Source organism: Thermobia domestica, chromosome 10 (assembly GCF_964235325.1).
Source record: "Thermobia domestica chromosome 10, izTheDome1.hap1.1, whole genome shotgun sequence".
In the NCBI taxonomy this organism is placed as follows: domain Eukaryota; kingdom Metazoa; phylum Arthropoda; class Insecta; order Zygentoma; family Lepismatidae; genus Thermobia; species Thermobia domestica.
Window position 1 is genome coordinate 229695966 of NC_137463.1, and position 18462 is coordinate 229714427.

General features: G+C 36.3%; 1 protein-coding gene across 7 annotated transcripts in view; it reads left to right on the plus strand.

Annotated features, from left to right (window-relative positions):
• LOC145663044 (uncharacterized) overlaps positions 1–18462 on the plus strand; it is a 104037-nt gene that overhangs the window by 11915 nt on the left and 73660 nt on the right. For 6 of the 7 annotated variants that reach the window (XM_081729200.1, XM_081729197.1, XM_081729195.1 and 3 more), the window contains 2 exons: positions 2274–2420; positions 16857–16990. In XM_081729200.1, the coding sequence (XP_081585326.1) occupies positions 2274–2420; positions 16857–16990 (281 nt within the window). Of the gene's footprint in view, positions 1–2273; positions 2421–16856; positions 16998–18462 lie in introns of those variants that run through there. The other variant, XM_081729202.1, reaches the window with a different exon arrangement.

The following is an 18462-nucleotide window of genomic DNA, read 5'->3' on the forward strand; positions in this document are numbered from 1 at the left end:
TAATTTCCGAGTTAATCAAATATTCTTCACAAGCTAAATTACATTTCGTTGTTTTACTATTTTGGTTGTACAGCTTTAGTTCGGTGATGCCCAGTATTAATGTACAATGTTAAAAGCATCTTATGTTGTCAACAATGCCTTTTTATCCTAAAATATATCAAATGCATAGAATTGTATACTACTACTACTACTACTACTACTACTACTACTACTACTACTACTACTACTACTACTACTACTACTACTACTACTACTACTACTACTACTACTACTACTACTACTACTACTACTACTACTACTACTACTACTACTACTACTACTACTACTACTACTACTACTACTACTACTACTACTACTACTACTACTACTACTACTACTACTACTACTACTACTACTACTACTACTACTACTACTACTACTACTACTACTACTACTACTACTACTACTACTACTACTACTACTACTACTACTACTACTACTACTACTACTACTACTACTACTACTACTACTACAACAACAACAACAACAACAAAAGCAACAACAACAAGAAAAGCAACAACAACAACAGCAACAACAAAAGCAACAACAACAACAACAAAAGCAACAACAACAACAACAGCAGCAACAACAAAAGCAACAACAACAACAACAACAAAAGCAACAAAAACAAAACTTATACGTGGGTCGTTCAATATGTAAGTTTCTCTAAGCTGTAACATACTTATTTTTTAAGACACACTTGTAAGCTATACGTAAATATGCAGGTAGGTCCTTGCACATCTCTCCACGTAATTTCCATTGAGATACATGCATTTGTCTCATCGCTGCACCAATATGTCCAAACCCTTTGCAAAAAATCAGGGCTCTGGCTGTTTAGCACTCTTCACTTTCATCTGTTTCGAAACGTTCACCTTGTAATGCAGACTTTAACACCGGAAAAAGATGGAGGTAACTCGGCGCTAAATTGAGACTATATGGAGGGTGGAGCAGCCGTTCCCACCCTAATTCTTTAGTTTTGTGCCTTGTTTGCATGCCGAGTGGGGATGGATAGTATCGTCAAGAAGAGACCAGGTCGCTTATGTCAAATTGCGTTTCCCTGAAGAACAGTTCCGGTTCAACATAAGTGATCTGGTCTCCTGTCAACTGGTGATGAAGGATTGAAGCGGAATGTGAGGAGAGAGCTAAATAGCGTAAGTTGTAATTTTCTTGGCAAAGAATTTGGACAGATTGATGCAATAGTGAGACAAATGCCTGAATCTCAATACGGATTACGTGGAAAAGTGAAGAATGACCCACCTACACTTGTATGTGTAGTTTACAATTGTATCCTAAAAAATAAATTTTTTACAGCTTTCGGAAACTTGTATAGTGAACGACCCACCACGTGTTCCAGTTTAACCGAATTTTCGTACGAGCGAAACCCTATTGGTCCCATCAAAGTCGGTTAAACTGCACTCTAGTGTATCAACGATCAAGAAAACTTAATCAACAAATAATGATATATCTTTATCTCACTATATTTTCTATGCGTGAATAAGGGTAACTGCTACAATATTTCGGCAGAAAATTAGTGTTGTTTCGAAGACAAGGAATGACATATGTTATAAAGTATTGTATTTCTATTTTAGATAAATTGGTAAGAAACTATAATTAAAATAAATCTCAAGAAAATTAACAAAGAGAAAGTTAATTAATTAATTAATTGAAATAGAATAAAGTATTTTAATTAATTTACTTGGATCAAAAGTATGTCAGAAAAGATCAAGCTATAAATTATAAGAGATTCTAAGCTGTAATAAGTATGCAAACATTTTTCTTTCTCTTTCTTCCTTTTATTTTAATATTTGCACTTGTGAACGTACAATGTTATGATTTTGACGAAGTGCTGTATGCGTATTACTATTTTGAACATTTATTATACACATTTTGAAATTAAACTCTAATTAATAAGTGTGGATACCATTGTTGAAATACGGTTTGAAATTTAAAACATAATCACAATAAGTAAATTTGTTGTAACATTGAAAACTCAACTGGTAATTCAATATAACAGTGCTCATGTGAATTATAACAATTTTATAGTGCAGTTTTCAAATTTTCGTTGCTCGTTTTTTCAACAAAATCTTTTAAAATAATTTCATCCTATCTTTGAAATCAAGGCTGACGATTTTTAATCAAAATGTAATATACTATAACCCCAAATCATTCGACATAACTTGTTTATAGAAAACAAAATAGAAATATAAAAATAGACTCTGGTGTGTTTGTTGTAGGTTTCGAAACATGATAAACTTCCGTTGGAAATATGTGAGAGCTGTCGGGATAAATTACTTTCAATTCATGAATTTGGATTAAGTTGTCTGCGAGCAGATACAGCCCTTAGGGAAATTCAACAGCGAACACCTATGGAAATTCTGAAGGTAAGTTTTTAAATAGGTGTTTAGTAATAATAATACCAGCATATTACAAATATAAGCTCCATCCCGTCATGGAATACAAAACTACACTAGGATAGATAGATTATTACAGATAAAACTATAGCATGAAATAAACCGTATGTTGTTTTAGTAGACAAGAATGGAAAAAACTGAACCTTCGTAATCGATATTGCAATACCAAAGATAAAACTTGCAGAAGAAATGCACAGAAAAGTAAGGGAAATACAGAGACCTGAGGATTGAAATTGAAAACGTGTTGAAACAAGAAAGTATAACGATAGCTTCATTATTATCTGCCACAAGTCTTATACCAGGCAGTCTGAAGACAGAATTGAATAAATTAATTATATACGCACTTATTCGTAAATTCCAAAAGTCTGTCATATATTATCAGCAAGCAGGTCATGATATCCTCAATGGTCAAGACACACTGTAGAGGTAAACTATTCTTGGCTAAGCTCGACCACAACACCAATGGTAATCTGAGATAATATTAATAAACCCAAGGAAGTAACAGATAAAGGAATCAAATTAATTGATCTGTAATTGGAAACTAGGCTATAGAAAGTTCGTTTGATATGAATTCACACATAGCATATACTCATAAGTCATGTGTGAAAAATTGTTGGGAAATGAGTACGGGCTGGAAGTCCATGAATTTAGTCACATGCCATTGAACTGTGTTTAGCAGTGAGTCTTGTAAACAAGATTTCATTATAGGTGATGATGTAAGGTCAGATGTTAGTTTGTTACAGTCCTTTCCCTCACCTCTCTACTTTGCCAACTCATCAGAGAGGGAGATGGAGGCAGTAAAGAGAAGAAAAAAAGATTTCTTTTAAATTTAAATGGTTGCTCAATATCAGAAGAACAACCCAATGTGCAAGACGTAGTCGCATCAACCGCGAACCGCGGTGGCCTGCCGTCAAAAATTTGACGGATCGATGGCGGCTAACGTGGCGGTACAGTTACGAAATTACACGAATGCCGCAATTTTACCGCATGGCGGTAATAAGGCGGCATCTGCCGTTTCTGCTCGTCTGAACCGCTAGTGTCGCCAGTGCAAGCTTCAAACCGCCACATAGCCGCTTCGTAACCGCCAGTGCCAGCTTGAAACCACCAGTACCGCCATTAACCCACCACATGAGCTCTTCGCTGCCACCTTTGATCCCCTGCTCTCAATTTTGCCAAGAACGTATTGCATTGGTATTTATAGAATGAAAGTTCTATACCAATACATGATTAAAACTCAAAATAACTACCACTTTAGTGTGTTATTTGTATGTTAATTTAACACCAAAGACATAGCCTTCGGAGCATATCAAAAGTTACTAGTAATTGTCAGTGAGAATTTTAATTGGATTTTATTGTTTGCAATGAGCAAAGCTTTGCGCCGTATATTTTGACATTTTCGCCAAGTAACGAATAACGTAACATGTTCTGCTGTAATCAGTCATGATAGTAGTTTTGTAAGCCTGTGAACTGTCTAACAACAGTTACATTAGTAGCAGTGCTGCCATCTGTTCTTATATTCTAGCAGCGGACGTTACCGAGTTCTCACTATCATTCAGGGGTCATTCGTCGAAAAGTCTCTATAACACCGCCTGGCGGAAAAGCTACAACTGCCATCTAACTTTACGACGACGGCAGCCACTTCGGTGGCTTTCCACTTGAAACCGAAAGCGGAACGATACCGGCGGTCATTTCTCCTTCACTTTGGCGGCTATACACAAAAAGGCGCCAGCGGACCGATGATAGTTCGCGGCACTTTGCACACGGGAAAGGTAGTTAATTCATGTAAACAACGACGAAAGACAAAAGAAGGCAAAAAGTTCCTTGCGATTAACCTTACAAGCTCTTACCTTAGGTACGGGCCACTTAATTCACTTTGATGCTGTGCTTATAAATTAACGTGTACATAAACAACGTTTATTATAAAATAAAAGAGAAAGGGGGAAGAAATTAGTTCGAATGATATTTATAAATATCTATAAGACGGGATAAATTAGATTCCTTCCCTTGCCCATTATTCCTCAAGTTTTACATTAACTACTAACCTGACAGTGAAAATGAGTTTCATCTTCAAATTCTAAATTGCAAATTACCAAACAAAGTTTCTGAAGAAGGACATAATTTCGTATCATAAAATATTTTCAAATTAGTTCCGGAAATGTAATCCTTTGATATAATCATGAACCTACTATTTCCGTATTTACATCTTTGTATTTGTATGTATGTACGTTCCGAGAATATTTCGTCAACGATAAATCACGTAAAAGATTACGTATACACACGGGGCCCTGCACAACTTTCTATTTTGTTCAATATTCGTGAAGTGCCTGACATTTAACGTGCAATACCTTCCAAATGGTACAAGCTACGGTAAAACTAACTTCACCAATGAATTTCCGAGAAAATTATACATAAATTTGATGTATCACATGCACCTATTCCCATTTGAAAAATCGAAAGTTGAATCCAAGATGGCGGCCGAGGTGGATAACATATCAGAGAAGCAGTACCTTATCCAATTTGTTTTGTATATGTCCGCATTCATGTCCAGTTACTAAAAGCAATGTGGTGTCCGAGCGTTATAGTAGTGCATGATTAAATTCCGGATATAAGAAGGCCCATAAATGTTCAAATTACGGGTGTGGGCCGCTAAAATTAGTACAGTACAGATTAGACCGCGGAGAATTTTGCATTTGAATCAATTTTACACGAATCCTGAGGGGACACTTCGCGAATGTACGTTGTTAGACATATTAACACCAAAAACAAAGTATTTATCTTCTATTTATATTATTTTTAAGAAGCGAATTCACCAGAAAGCATGCCTTTGCTTTAACTAAGATAAACATAATTGCATTGTAATTCGATGGCCATTTGTCATGACACATAGTTGCCAGTACAGGAACCACGGAATTATGTTTTGTAAACTGCAAAAATTCCCTGTTCAGGCTCAGAAAACAGAAGCTCGGGGGGAGATGGCGGAATTCTTGAACGTTACAACTGTTAGTTAAATTTGCATTATAGTGATGGGTCGTTAACGACTCTTCTTGAGTACTCAAAGGAACGAATACTCAAAACAACTCAAAGGACTCGGATTCACTTCGGAATCTTTTGAATCCAAGGACTCAAAGTATTCATTTGGATTCGGATTTAAAGTTAGACATATGATTCCTGGAATCAATTCGCGTCTGCATTGGAGAGATTGACAAGATTTAGTAACGAATACTCACACGAAATAGACAAAAAAGACACGTTGGAAGCATATGGCTATTATAGTGCGCATGCGTTAAGAAAAAAAAAACATCTTCATTACTTGATTCTTCTGCTTGTTGAGTGCTCTCTCCTCTTCACCCTTATGCACGCTTCGTAAACAGGACGACGAAGCTAAACTGTTTCCCTCCCCTTTCTCACGGCACGGCAACTTTTAACATCCAGCGGTCAGAATCCACGGCTTTAGCCATACAAGCGAACAAACAACAAAGTAATAAAAGAAGTGTGGTGCCGTATATTCTCTAGTTATATACAAATTGTTTTTAAACGTATTTACAACTATTTACACTGGCAGTCTTTCTTACATATTTGCATATAAAACAGAATTTGGGAGACTTTGTAAGATTACAATCACCTGCGTGCAGTTAGCACCCCCCTTACAAAAAAATTAAAATTATTTTTATGTCAATCGTGTGATCAGGTATGCTCAAAAAATTTTTAAGGTTTGATCAGTTTTACTAACATAAATATAAGCTATATTTAGTAGGGGGACTAACTACATGCTAGTCCCCCTTCACGCCTGATTCTGAATTTTTCGATGCCAATTCAGTAGCGTCATTTCAAATTTGGCTTGGGGGGCAAGACCCCTTGATATATGTAAAATTTCGCGTTTTTCACTGACTTACTACTATTCTATTGGTAAAATCTATATAAATCTCAAAGTCAGGGGGGAAAATACCCCTTCCTAAATGACGCCCTTGTGCCAATTGTTCGATCAGGTTTGATCAACGATTTTCAACGTTTGATCAACTTTACTAACAGAGAAATAATGATTAGAAAATGGGGGAGGCAGTCCTCCTACACCGCCGATTCGACTTTTTCTTATGTCAATCATTTGATCAACGTTTGTCAATCATTTGATCACCAATTTTTAACGTTTGATCAGCTTTAGTAACATAAATATAAGCTATATTTAGTAGGGGGCTAACTACACGCTAGCCCTCCCTCCGACTATGGCTTAAGAAACCAGATAGTTCACAGCAGCAGAAACAAAATGTCTCCATCTGTTGCCATTTTGAGCAGCTCCAATTCAATTTGAATCCTTATACGGCTGTGTTCTAATTGTCAATTATACGGCTGTGTTCTAATTGTCTCGTACTTTTATTACATTTGTAATAAGCAAAATCGTTTTGAAATACAATTATTAGAATTAGGTAGATGTAATATTAAAAAAAAAAAATACCGCAAATATAACAATTTCTCATTTAATGCCGTTAAATTCATTGTTCTAGTCGCTTTCTTCACATAGATTTTTTGAATCGTAATTTGTGGTAACTGCAAATGTCTACAGATATCGACGCTAATGGTTCCTTTTATGCATCTTTTCTGGTGCATAACACCATTATCTATGATTATGGTTATTCACATTCCAGTATTTGCTTTCATTCTTAACAAACTAACAGACAAAAGAAAAAAAAAGGTTAAAATGTCATCAGATTCGACGTATTACCTGCTCTCAAAGATTCTATTTCATCCTTAGGATTATAGGATTAGGAATTAGGTTTTTGGGCTCTCAGCATGGATGGCTACGTTAGCCCGTCACGTATGAGGGATGGCGTCCTCGGCTAGCCGGGGGAAGGGTAAGGAATTAAGCAGCCTAGGACCTATATATTAGGTATCATTCCGGCATTTGTCTGGTGTGAATGAGGAAGAAACAGGAAAATCCAATCAGGATGGCTGGCCTCACAAAGGTTTTACACTTTTTCGACTGAGTGTCCCCACCGGGAATAGAACCCGAGACCGCTCGCACCAAAGGCGAGAGAGTGTTAGCGACTACGCTATGCGAGGCCACTCTTACAATTCTTGCGCAGAAAGTACCGGTACAGTAGCGTCATTTCAGATTTGGCTTGGGGGAGGGGGGCAAGACCCTTTGATATAAGTAAAATTTCGCGTTTTTTACTGACTTACTACTATTCTATTGATAAAATATTATAACGGTTCTTAGGTGCTATGACTGCCGTTATAAAAAGTTAATTATGCATCAGTGGGATGCCTGTCACGTAAATAAAAGATTAAAGGGTTGGTTTTTATATTTTATTATAAAATAGATGATGATGATGATAAGATTGATGATTAAACTGAAAGATCCGGAGTTCTTTAAACAGAGGGGAAGAATTTAAATTTCTGATTACACCGGTCTACACATTGTCCAGAAGGGTCTCGGTTTATGACCGGGTGTCTCGTTAGCTGAAGGCTAGATCGAGACGGGAAAGTTAAAACATGCCAATGCAAGGCTATGCGTAGTCATAGAGTGGACTTCCTTTTTCCTCAAATGAACCTCTTTGAGAAAACAATTCAAATATGGTTTTGTCTACTCACGTATATCACTGCCTGATGCTGTCCAAGGAACTGGCTACTGATTACGAATCTGTTATTGCTTTTGGAACGTTTATGCGACGCACTAACACTTGTCTTCGGTTGACGAGGTCCTTGGTTCAAACCCGCCGGGGAAATTGGATCCTCTTCTTTCCTCAATGGCGTTGCCTCGCAGACTCGCTGATCTCGCTGCTCGGCTTGGAACCTTGTAGTCCTGGGTTCGAACTCGGCTGGCGGCTGTCCTTTGGCGTCTACCTTCAGCGGATCTGGACTGAAACCTTGGGAGTCCTTCCTGTAGGTCGTCCTGGGTATAGACGGTTCTGGACACTCGGACTGGCCGGATCAGCTACCTGGACCTCTGATTCTTGAAGTTACATCCCTGAAGACTGGCGCCGGGTCCTATGGGTCCTCGCGCAGAGCGACGGCGTTGACACACTATTTACTCGTGTGAAGTGGATAAAACTGGACGAGTAAACTTTCTAATTCTGAGCTTATATATGAATAAGCATCCTGGTTTACTCATATAGGTTTTTAATTTTAATCTGGGGAAAGTGTGTTACTGTGACATCTTCGTTTCTATTTCCAGAATATGAGTTTGTACTGAAATCGTACTTGATGTCTACAATTTCTTGATACTCAAAAATGATTGTTAAAATAAACGTATAATTCACTCCATTTTATTCGCATGTTCGCTACAATATATATAAATGTCAAACTCAGGGGGGTGGGAAATGCCCCTCCCTGCCCCCCTAAATGACGCCCCTGTACCGGTACCTTAAATTTTTGAACCTTGTCGAATTTGTCACTTGTAGTCAGTATGCTAATTAATTTATTTAGGGAGGACAGAACCCAAGTTCTACTTAGTCACGGAAGCTTTCAATTTTTCCGGGGAAGGAATTCCAAGGTATTCTCCAAGCAGTCCGCACACTGCTTGTAGCTGTTGTTTGTAAAGGCTTGATTTGTAGTGGAGGCCAGGAAGTTTTACGTTCTACATTTTTTATCTTAAATTCCATTCTATTTTCCCGATATTTTCTTACTTTCGAAGGATATTATGTTAATTCACTTCAAATTCATGTAAGGGGGCCGCGGTGGCTCAGCGGTAGAGCGTTCACCTCTGGTGCTTGGGGTCCCGGGTTCGATCCCAGACCCCGCCAAGTGAACTTTGTGGTGGACAAACACCGTGTGCGTGGGTTTTCTCGGGGTTCTCCCGTTTCCTCCCACTTTCTTCATTCCACCATTTCATTCATTACTCATCATCACCGTCTCCTTTAGCCTAACCGGCATAACCGTGGGACGTAAAACAAAGATTTCATTTCATTTCATTTCAAATTCATGTAAATAACCAACACTATTTTTTTTTAAAAAAAAAAAAAAAGAAACAAGTATATTAAAATACATTGAAAAACAGCCCTTCATTCTTTGTCTTATTTAGCCGCCCCACAGTTATTCACAACAGTACTATCAAACTTACGGCAGTTCTACGTTGGGTGTTCATTAAGGGAGGAAGAATGAAAACAACTATTTTCCACCGCTCGCTGGTGTCACTCCCTCTAAAAAGGATGAAGCGGGAGGTGCTATTTTCTTTTAAAGTCAGTTGCCTAAAAATATTCTTTCCTTTTCTCCCTTTCACTCGCCCTAAGCAGAATTGTACTTGATTGCTTTATGAATAGTATGCTGCCGAAGATATACGAACTACTACGAAGCCAAACTGAATACATTGACGAAAACGAGGAACAAGCTTTTGAAATCGTGTTTGAGTACGGGTAATCAGAACTGAGGGAAAGAAACCCAAAAGGCAACTGAGTACAGGGATTCAGAGGGACACATGAGTCCTTGTAATCAAAGTAACGAAAGTAGTCGTTACTTTTTATAATTCCTTCAACTCAACGAATCCAAAGGAATCGAATACCAAAAAGGAATCAGAATTCCCATCACTATTGCATTAGTCCATTTAAGTAGATGACGTTTATCGTTAATTAGGAGTATTTGGGAATCACTCACGTGACTTCTACCAACACTCTTTCCAGAAAGTTCAATTTGAAATGGTGCTAATAGTAGTTTCGATAACTACTTTTTTTTTTTTTTTTTTGTCGTCATCCCGTTTAAAGGGTAACGCCCTTTCTTCGGGTGATAACTACTCAAGCGCAAAATATGTAAGATATTTTTACATAATTTTTTATATGGGAATTGCTATATGGACTAGAAATTAATTATATATATCGTACAAGATTTTAAAAATGTTATGCTTGTTTTAAAGCATGAAAAACTTTTTTTTTTTTTTACAAAATTTCTTTAAAAATTGTTATCAGCTTTCTTGCAATCACAAACACTCAATTAAAATAAACATTTTGATGTGCTGCCATCTTTTGAGCATCTCGTAACTACTAAAAGATCAATCAGCTTGAGGCTACAAAAGGATATTCTTTTTCTTGTCATCGCTCGAAAGTAAATATTATAGAAAGTTCTAGAACACTAGTCCACCTTTAGTTAAAAAAAATAAATAAAATTTTCTTACCTTGTTTTAGTTCCTTATGCTTCTTTTTCTTTGCTTTTTCTTATATGTCTAGTGTATGAAGTATTTTTATGTTTTAAATAATAATAACATTTTTATAATCCACTGTTAACTTATTGAACTACTTGAGTATTTTATATATATATTTTAACGTTTTTAATTAATATTATATTCTTATTATTATTATTTTCGTTTTAAATTCTGTTATATTATATATGTTATCTACCATCTAGAGGCCAAGTTAGGTGATTTACGACAAAATAAATTATTTGAAAGTATTAACTTATCAAAATACTACTTACATAAAAGATTTTTTCTAATATCACGGCTCATAGCGAGTCACTTTTTTTTTTTAATTAAAAGTTACCTTTTTTTTTTTTTCAAGTTGGTCACTAAAAGTTACTTTTTTTAAAATTTGTCACTAAAAGTTACTTTTTTTTGGGAGGTAAAGTGACTCTTTCGTGTGATTTATGTTTTGCATTGTCAGTTTTCTAAGAAAAATATAAAAATAAATGAAAAAAAAGGCAGAAACTTGTTACTCATTACTCTTCTGATAGCTTCAGTACTTGCTGCCACATGTGAAACAGACAGCTTTATTCTCACTTCAGCTTTTATTCTTTCTAAAGGACAGTGAATGGTTGGTGGATGTTTAAGCTCTCAACTTGGGGTTGAGAGCCCTTCTCTGTCTATTTTTTCTTCTATCATAATAGTCTTTTAGTTTTCTCTCGTAATAGTTAACGCCCTGCTCAATGTTATGTGTGTGTGTTTGTATGGTTCATCATGTTCGTCTTGTGTTATGCTTCTTGTATGTTCTCTTAAGAGTAGGTGATGAATTTGAATATTTCATGGCTGATGAGTTAAATATAATGTCTGGGATGAAGAAATTCGGAAATACACCAGAACTGGTTCCACTTACTCAGAAGCTTCTTAACATCTGCTAAGTCTGCTTACCGTAACAGCTTACTTAGATATCCTAAGAAAGGAGGAAGCTCAAAAAGAAGAAGAAAAGATGAAACAAAACAACAAACAAAGAGAAAGGTGATGGAGAAATTGACAAAGGAAAAAAGGGGCATGATGAAATTTTGGTCAGTTTTTCGTGTGCTTTTGGTCACTTTTCAACTATTTACAAGAGACCAGACCACTATGAGCCCTGTACTATGAGTTCGCAACGTCACGGGTCAGGGAAAATTAATTACTTATTGAAATTCAGGGAAATCAATACCAGAACTTCAGTGTAAACCCTTTTAAACAAACAAAACATATCTTGCGTTGTTTTGTTTGATTTTTTACCCAATAGTTCCCTTTCTTTATACCGGAAGCATCGTCTGGGGATAACTCTCTGAAGAAATATCAAGGTTCAATTCATAGACTTGCCAGACAGTATTCTTCCTTATTTAAGTGGTACTTCCCGTTTTAAACTTGAGCTGCAAAAGTCCTTACTAATTATTCAGAAAAATTGATTATTTACGGCTGTTATATGAAGAAATGTTAGCTCTCACTGCAAGAATATCAATACTTCGAACTACGCATCATAAATTAATGTAGTTAGTTCTTGAAGTGAACATTAATAGATAACTGTTACAAAAATTACTGAAGAGAAATTGTCTTATTTTTATGCAGATTTGATTGTATTTACTAGGGGTGTTCGGAATTCGATTTCGTATTCCGGAATTCGGAATTCATCTAATTCCGGAATGTTCCGGAATTTTGGAATGTTCCGAAATTCCGGAACGTTTTGAAGTTCCGGAATGTTCCGCAAATTCCGTAACATTCCAAAAGTTTGGAATTGTGGAATGCTCAAAAGTATAAATTTCGGAACTGTTTTCAAGACTGAAATTTTGAAGCTCACTGTTGATTCTGGAATCGTAATATTAATATTAGTTCGAAGTTTGAATATAAAAGTTCAAAACAGTCCTGAGGCAATGGTTCTCAAACATTATTACAAGGCTTTAATCCCACAAATTTACTCGCAAATACTTTCTCGTTTTCACTTTGGTATCTATGGAATATAGTAGCAACATGTCTTAAACAGTTATGCATTCTCGTATTTACAATTATTGGAATAAAGTACAGCATTTTATCTTTATCTTTTACATTTTTTTTTCAATCATTGCCATTTTGTATTTTGAAGTACCAACAAGGAAACAATTTACATGTTTGGCATTTTAATTCCAAAATATTTGTTTTACTATTAAGCAAACAATACAAGAGCACACGAAACATTTGTAGTCATGTCATTTGGAATTATATTAATAAACTTTTAATCTAAAGTACAAGGAGTACACATAAGTAATACATAATTGTGAAAATTTTGACAACTGAAACCCTGAAATGGTATAACTGATGCTACCTGAGACGTCATCAAATAATGCAACAAAAATGTAAATGTAAATTACTATTGAAAGAAAAAGCAAAATTTCTGTGCTCAAAATAATACTGTTAGAGAACAATGATGTGGATAAAATATTATAAGAGCATGTATTAAATGTTAATTTTCATATAAATGCCCAGATGATTTTTTTTTTTTAAATTAGGGGAAAGTAGACTTTAGACGATATTAGACAAGGCAATTATGTATGCAAAATTAGGAGGCATGCATTCAAATTATTTCCTGTAATAAAAATTAGAATTCAACTTTCCATGGTAGATTGCACATGTTCTATCTCCGAACAAGGTGAAATACGTGCAATTTACTATGGAAAGTTGAATGTTAATTATTATTACACGAAATAATTTGAATGCATGACTCTTAGCATGCAAGATTGCATAGAAAATTGCATCGCATAAAATGGGCTTTAGTGACTTTTAGCTTAACTTCTTTTATCTCATAGATCTTTTTTATCTGATTTATTTGAGAAATCAGGAGAAAGAAAGTTTTCGCCAACTTTTCTACTCAAGGAAAGTAAGACATCAATTTTTGTAAAGATCAATTTACGCGAAGTACGAAGTTTTTGATACAAATTAATTATTTCGTAAGAACGAAATATGAACATTAGGCTAATACTTTTAATGTGAATATTAACACTTACGAAATGATTTCTTTCATTTTTAACTTTTACCATCGCTACTCACAATTTCGGGTATACTAATTGAACATTTACCTTTCTTGTTGTTAGTTAGTCATTGGTGCAGACCCTTTCATCTGAATGCATAACTACCCTTCATATTGCAGCTTTGTATGAAAATGTACATATTCTGTTGGCTTGTATCAATGTAATTGTTTAAAGAAAGTAACATGCTTTTACATCAGAATTTCACAACATTGATAATATATTGGTGATTAATACAATTTCTCAACAAACCAATTTTAAATGTTTTTCACTCACACAATTCATTTATCACCTTGCATAAAATTTTGATTAGTAGAGTTAGAACTAATCTTCATACGTAGGTTCCAATGCTTAGTATTTAACTGATATACACCTTTATTTAGTTAGTTATTCAAATAAGTGTCGCAGGACAAGAAAAGAGTAGCGCGTACATGTGAATAATTATAAGATATTATGTAAAGTTTGCACCTCTATTCGATTTACTCTCGTTGTACATTTTGACAAGTTATGCAAATAATGCTTGATAAAGCTTTCATTAAAAAAAAAGCAGTAGCATAATGATTATAGAAGTTACAAAAAACATTAAACAGTAATCCCTTGTTCTAAGAAATTTTTTGCTGTTTGCAGCATGCAGTATACTAAATACAATACAAGCGATGCATTAATAATTTTAGCTTTGCGTGATTTGAACCTGAAATATAAAATACTGATTCTAGTTTCCAAAAAGTTCATGTAACATCAATAATGCATATTTTTACATAATACGGACAGCAGCATAATAATTGTACATTTTTATTTCAGACTATCCTATCCCTTTAATTACTGAAAATCGTATTTTCTTTTAAATGATTCTCTGCCCCTCCTTCAGGTACTTATACTTAACAATGGCCATACATCAAAAGATATGCAGTTCAATTTCTTGTTAGGGTTGCCTCGTATAAATGGAAAAGGTACAGTCGGTATTCATTGAAAAAAGAATATACAAAGTGATTTATAAAAAAGATGTTTCTCGGAAGATAAACCAAACTAAAGGGAAGAACTAGCTCGAATTTCTATGTTCCGATTTCTGCAACAAAATTACGGAATTTACACTGAATCACTTATGATTGAGACTTTATGGATAACCAGACAAAGTTTCAAATCTTATGCGCAATCGTTCACAGTGAACGGATCTAGAGAATGAAACAAACCAGTTGCCGTGGACCAAAACTCCTTCCTTCAGCACAGCGGAATCAATATCCAGTTTCAAAGCTAGGCTTTGCGCACACCGCTCAGTTCGGGGTAACAGCAAAAATTATTTTTTCAATAAGAAGTTCCGGAATGTTTCGAAATTCCGGAATGTTCCGAAATTCCGGAACGTCTTGAAACTGTGTTCCGATTCCGGAATTGGAATTTCCGTTCCGAAAAATTCCGGAGTTCCGGAATTAGGAACAGCCCTAGTATTTACTAATTAATAATATAGTTCCACTTTCTATCTAAAGAATCTTCTTCAAGATTTAATTCTAGCGCTTTAGTCATAATAAAGTATGATTCATACGTAGCGTTTTGTATTTGCAATGATTATTATGGAATATTTTTTACCATTTTAATCGAAATGAAATGCAGTTTTTTGAGTTTAACGTCCTACATTATTCCCTTTAGGTTAAGAGAGGGGAATGATTGGGGCAAATGAATGATGATGAAAAAAATAGTGGAATGAAAATCTGGGAGTAAACGGAAGTGCCCCGTAAAAACTCACGGGCACGATGTTGTCCACCATGAACTTACTTGACCGGGGATCAAACCACGGACTCCACGAACCACAGATAAGCGCTCTACCACAGTCCCGTGCTTCCAATCGCTTTTAAAAGTTAGTTTAAAAGATACAAAGATATTTTTTCAAAATAAATGGTCCTCCCTGTATATATATATATATATACAGGGGTTGGACAAAAAAATCTAAAAACACTTTATACAGGACACATAAGTTTGGCCCTCCATTATACAACACGTGTTGCGGTTGCCGATCGTTTTTTTTTTTTTTTTTCAATGTGTCATGTAGACCCTCGTCTTCCGTCAGCAGTAACCAGTTCACCTGTGAGTGTCGTAGTGTGAAAGTGGTGCGGTAAAATGGGCGACCTGACACTTCCAAAGAGGCATGATCGTTGGTGCCCGTTTGGTTGGAGCTTTAGTGGCAACAGTGGCGAATATTGTAGGGGTATCGAAAGGCACTGTGTCCAATGTCACAAGGACATACACAATTCATGGGCAAACGACGTCTGCAAAGCACAACAGTGGTCGAAAGACAATCCTGTCAGATAGGGACTGGAGGGCATTAAAACGGATTGTAGCACTAAAAAGAAGACCACTGCAATGAAAATTACGTCTGAACTCAATTCCGGCCTACAGTACCCGGTTTCATCGAAAACAGTGCGACGGGAACTTCATAAAATGAAAACTCATGGCAGAGCCGCTATCGGCAAACACCTGGTCGCAGCATTAAATGCAAAGAGGCGTATCCAGTGGTGCAAGGACCACAAGGCGTGGACTTATAAGCAGTGGAAACACGTAATGTGGTCCGATGAATCGACTTTCACTTTGTTTCCAACAACCGGTCGTGTTTACGTATGAAGAACACCGTCGCAGGCCTATGATACAGACTGTCTGCTCCCAACTGTAAAGCATGGGGGTGGTTCTGTTACAGTATGGGCAGTGATATCGTGGTTTTCCTCAGGTCCCATCATAGTCCTGCATGGAATGATGAATGCTAAGGCGTATGAGGCCATTTTGTGGGACCAGGTTCTACCTATGGCCCAAATATTGTTCCCTGATGGTGATAGCATCTACCAAGATGATTTGGCACTCTGTCACGCTACAAAAACAGTGAAATCATGGTTTGAGGAGCATGACCAGAAGCTATCACACCTCCCCTGGGTCCCACAATAACCAGATCTGAATATCATTGAGCCATTGTGGTCTGAGTTAGAAAGGCGTGTTCTGTCTCATTACCCTCCACCAGCATCTCTTAAGGAACTGGAGCATGTTTTGGAGAAACAATGGTACAAAATTGCACACACCACGATTCAGGAGCTGTATACGTCCATTCCATGTCAGATCCAAGCTGTTTTGGACACGAAAGGAGGCCCCACACCATACTAGGTATGATTTTCATACTTTTGCAAACGTTTTAGGTTTTTTGTCCAACATCTGTATATATATTATAGCTTTTATGCGTTATTACTGAGAAGTTATTAATGTTATCCTTTTTGCATATACTTTTAGGCTGTCAATTTCTTTGATGAGGAAAAAAGTGACCATGGGCAAAATAATACTGATGACAGAAGTGACGATGATGATTCTGGTTCAGATGGTAATGATGACACAGGGTTTACGGAAGAACAGGAAGAATTTTCAGAGTAAGTTGTAAGCATACTAATTTCTTTTATCGGGATATTAGCTGGAAAGTTATAGTTACTTTGGTTTTATTAAAATAAATAAAGCTCTACTGTTAACATAACTCTAAGAGCTAATGTTACTTTTAAAATGCAAATGATCTTCTTGAAAATTAAAATCGCTTGATATTGTGGAGGGCTGTGTAATTGGTACATACTATTGTGGATTTGGGTTTTGGCACTTTTCATTTTAATTTTAAGAACAACAATTTGCCGTTCATTATTTAGCAAATTTATAAAAATGGTCATTAACTTGGGTCGAAAAAATTGGAAATGCAATAATCAAATCGCAATAGCACGCAAAAGTTGCAGCTTTGTTTATGTAATGAATTAGCAAAATTTGTGCAATTCGATTAATATCATTTACCGCAACAAAGGAACCAAAGTTTGGGAGAGACTTAAAGAAATAGGCATAATGTAATATATTGAAAAATAAATGGAAAATGCAGCAATCATTCCCCAGCAGAGTGCAAAAGCATCTTGATAATACAAGTTACTTATAATTTTTTTCACAGCATTCAGTTGGTAACTTTTACTGCTGCACTGTGTTCAAAGATTTCTAAATAATCGTATTATGCAGGTAGAGGATGCCAATTCTGTAGCTCAATAACTTCAAGAGGATGATCGGGGAAGAGCTGACAAACCTAGTTCTAGGACATATAGTCAAACTAGAATCTAATTGACTGGACCGCGAAATGAAACGAAGTCTTAAGAAACTGAGAAAACACAATAGTGGAAGGTATAAGAGGGAGATAAAAAGGGAATAGCTCTGCGAAAGGATCTCAAGTACAGTGCCTTTCTATATAGGTTGACTCCTTGGGAGGCTCCTGGCGGCTCTTGGGCCTCGCCATGGATCTGCAAACTTGAATGGCTCTGGTCGTACAGCGGCTCGTGCAGTTAGTAGTAGTTTAAACTTGCATTCACTTCATAGTTCTGGCTCAACATGGATCTTTCTCCTTCTTTCTCGGAGCGATGTTTGGGAACGGTGGACTGATTTATTCAGTCAATACTCACTTCAGTATCTTCTCCACTTCCACACTTTTGAATCTACTTCTGCCAGGATGAACCTGATGACAGCTCTTCTTGGCACCATTCTCGAGTCTGGATCTCCTGTTCTAGCTTCCCAACTCTTTCTTGAGCACCTTTCTCTCTGACCCCCCAAACCAACATTGGCGGTGGTTAATTATTAATCCAGAAACCTAACGAAATGCTGAGTATTGTAGTAGGTCGCTTGTGCAAGAAGGCAAGACACGCACCTGTAGGATATTGGTTAAAAAGATACTCTCTATTGTTTATTACAATAAATTACATATATTGTTATGAGAATTTTACATAATTAGTCTGGATGATTCCTGTTCGTCTGGTCGGCTGACGGCTGATAGGGTGTGTTAAAAGTAGAAGACATAATAGTTTGACGATCCCTGATATTTCATCGT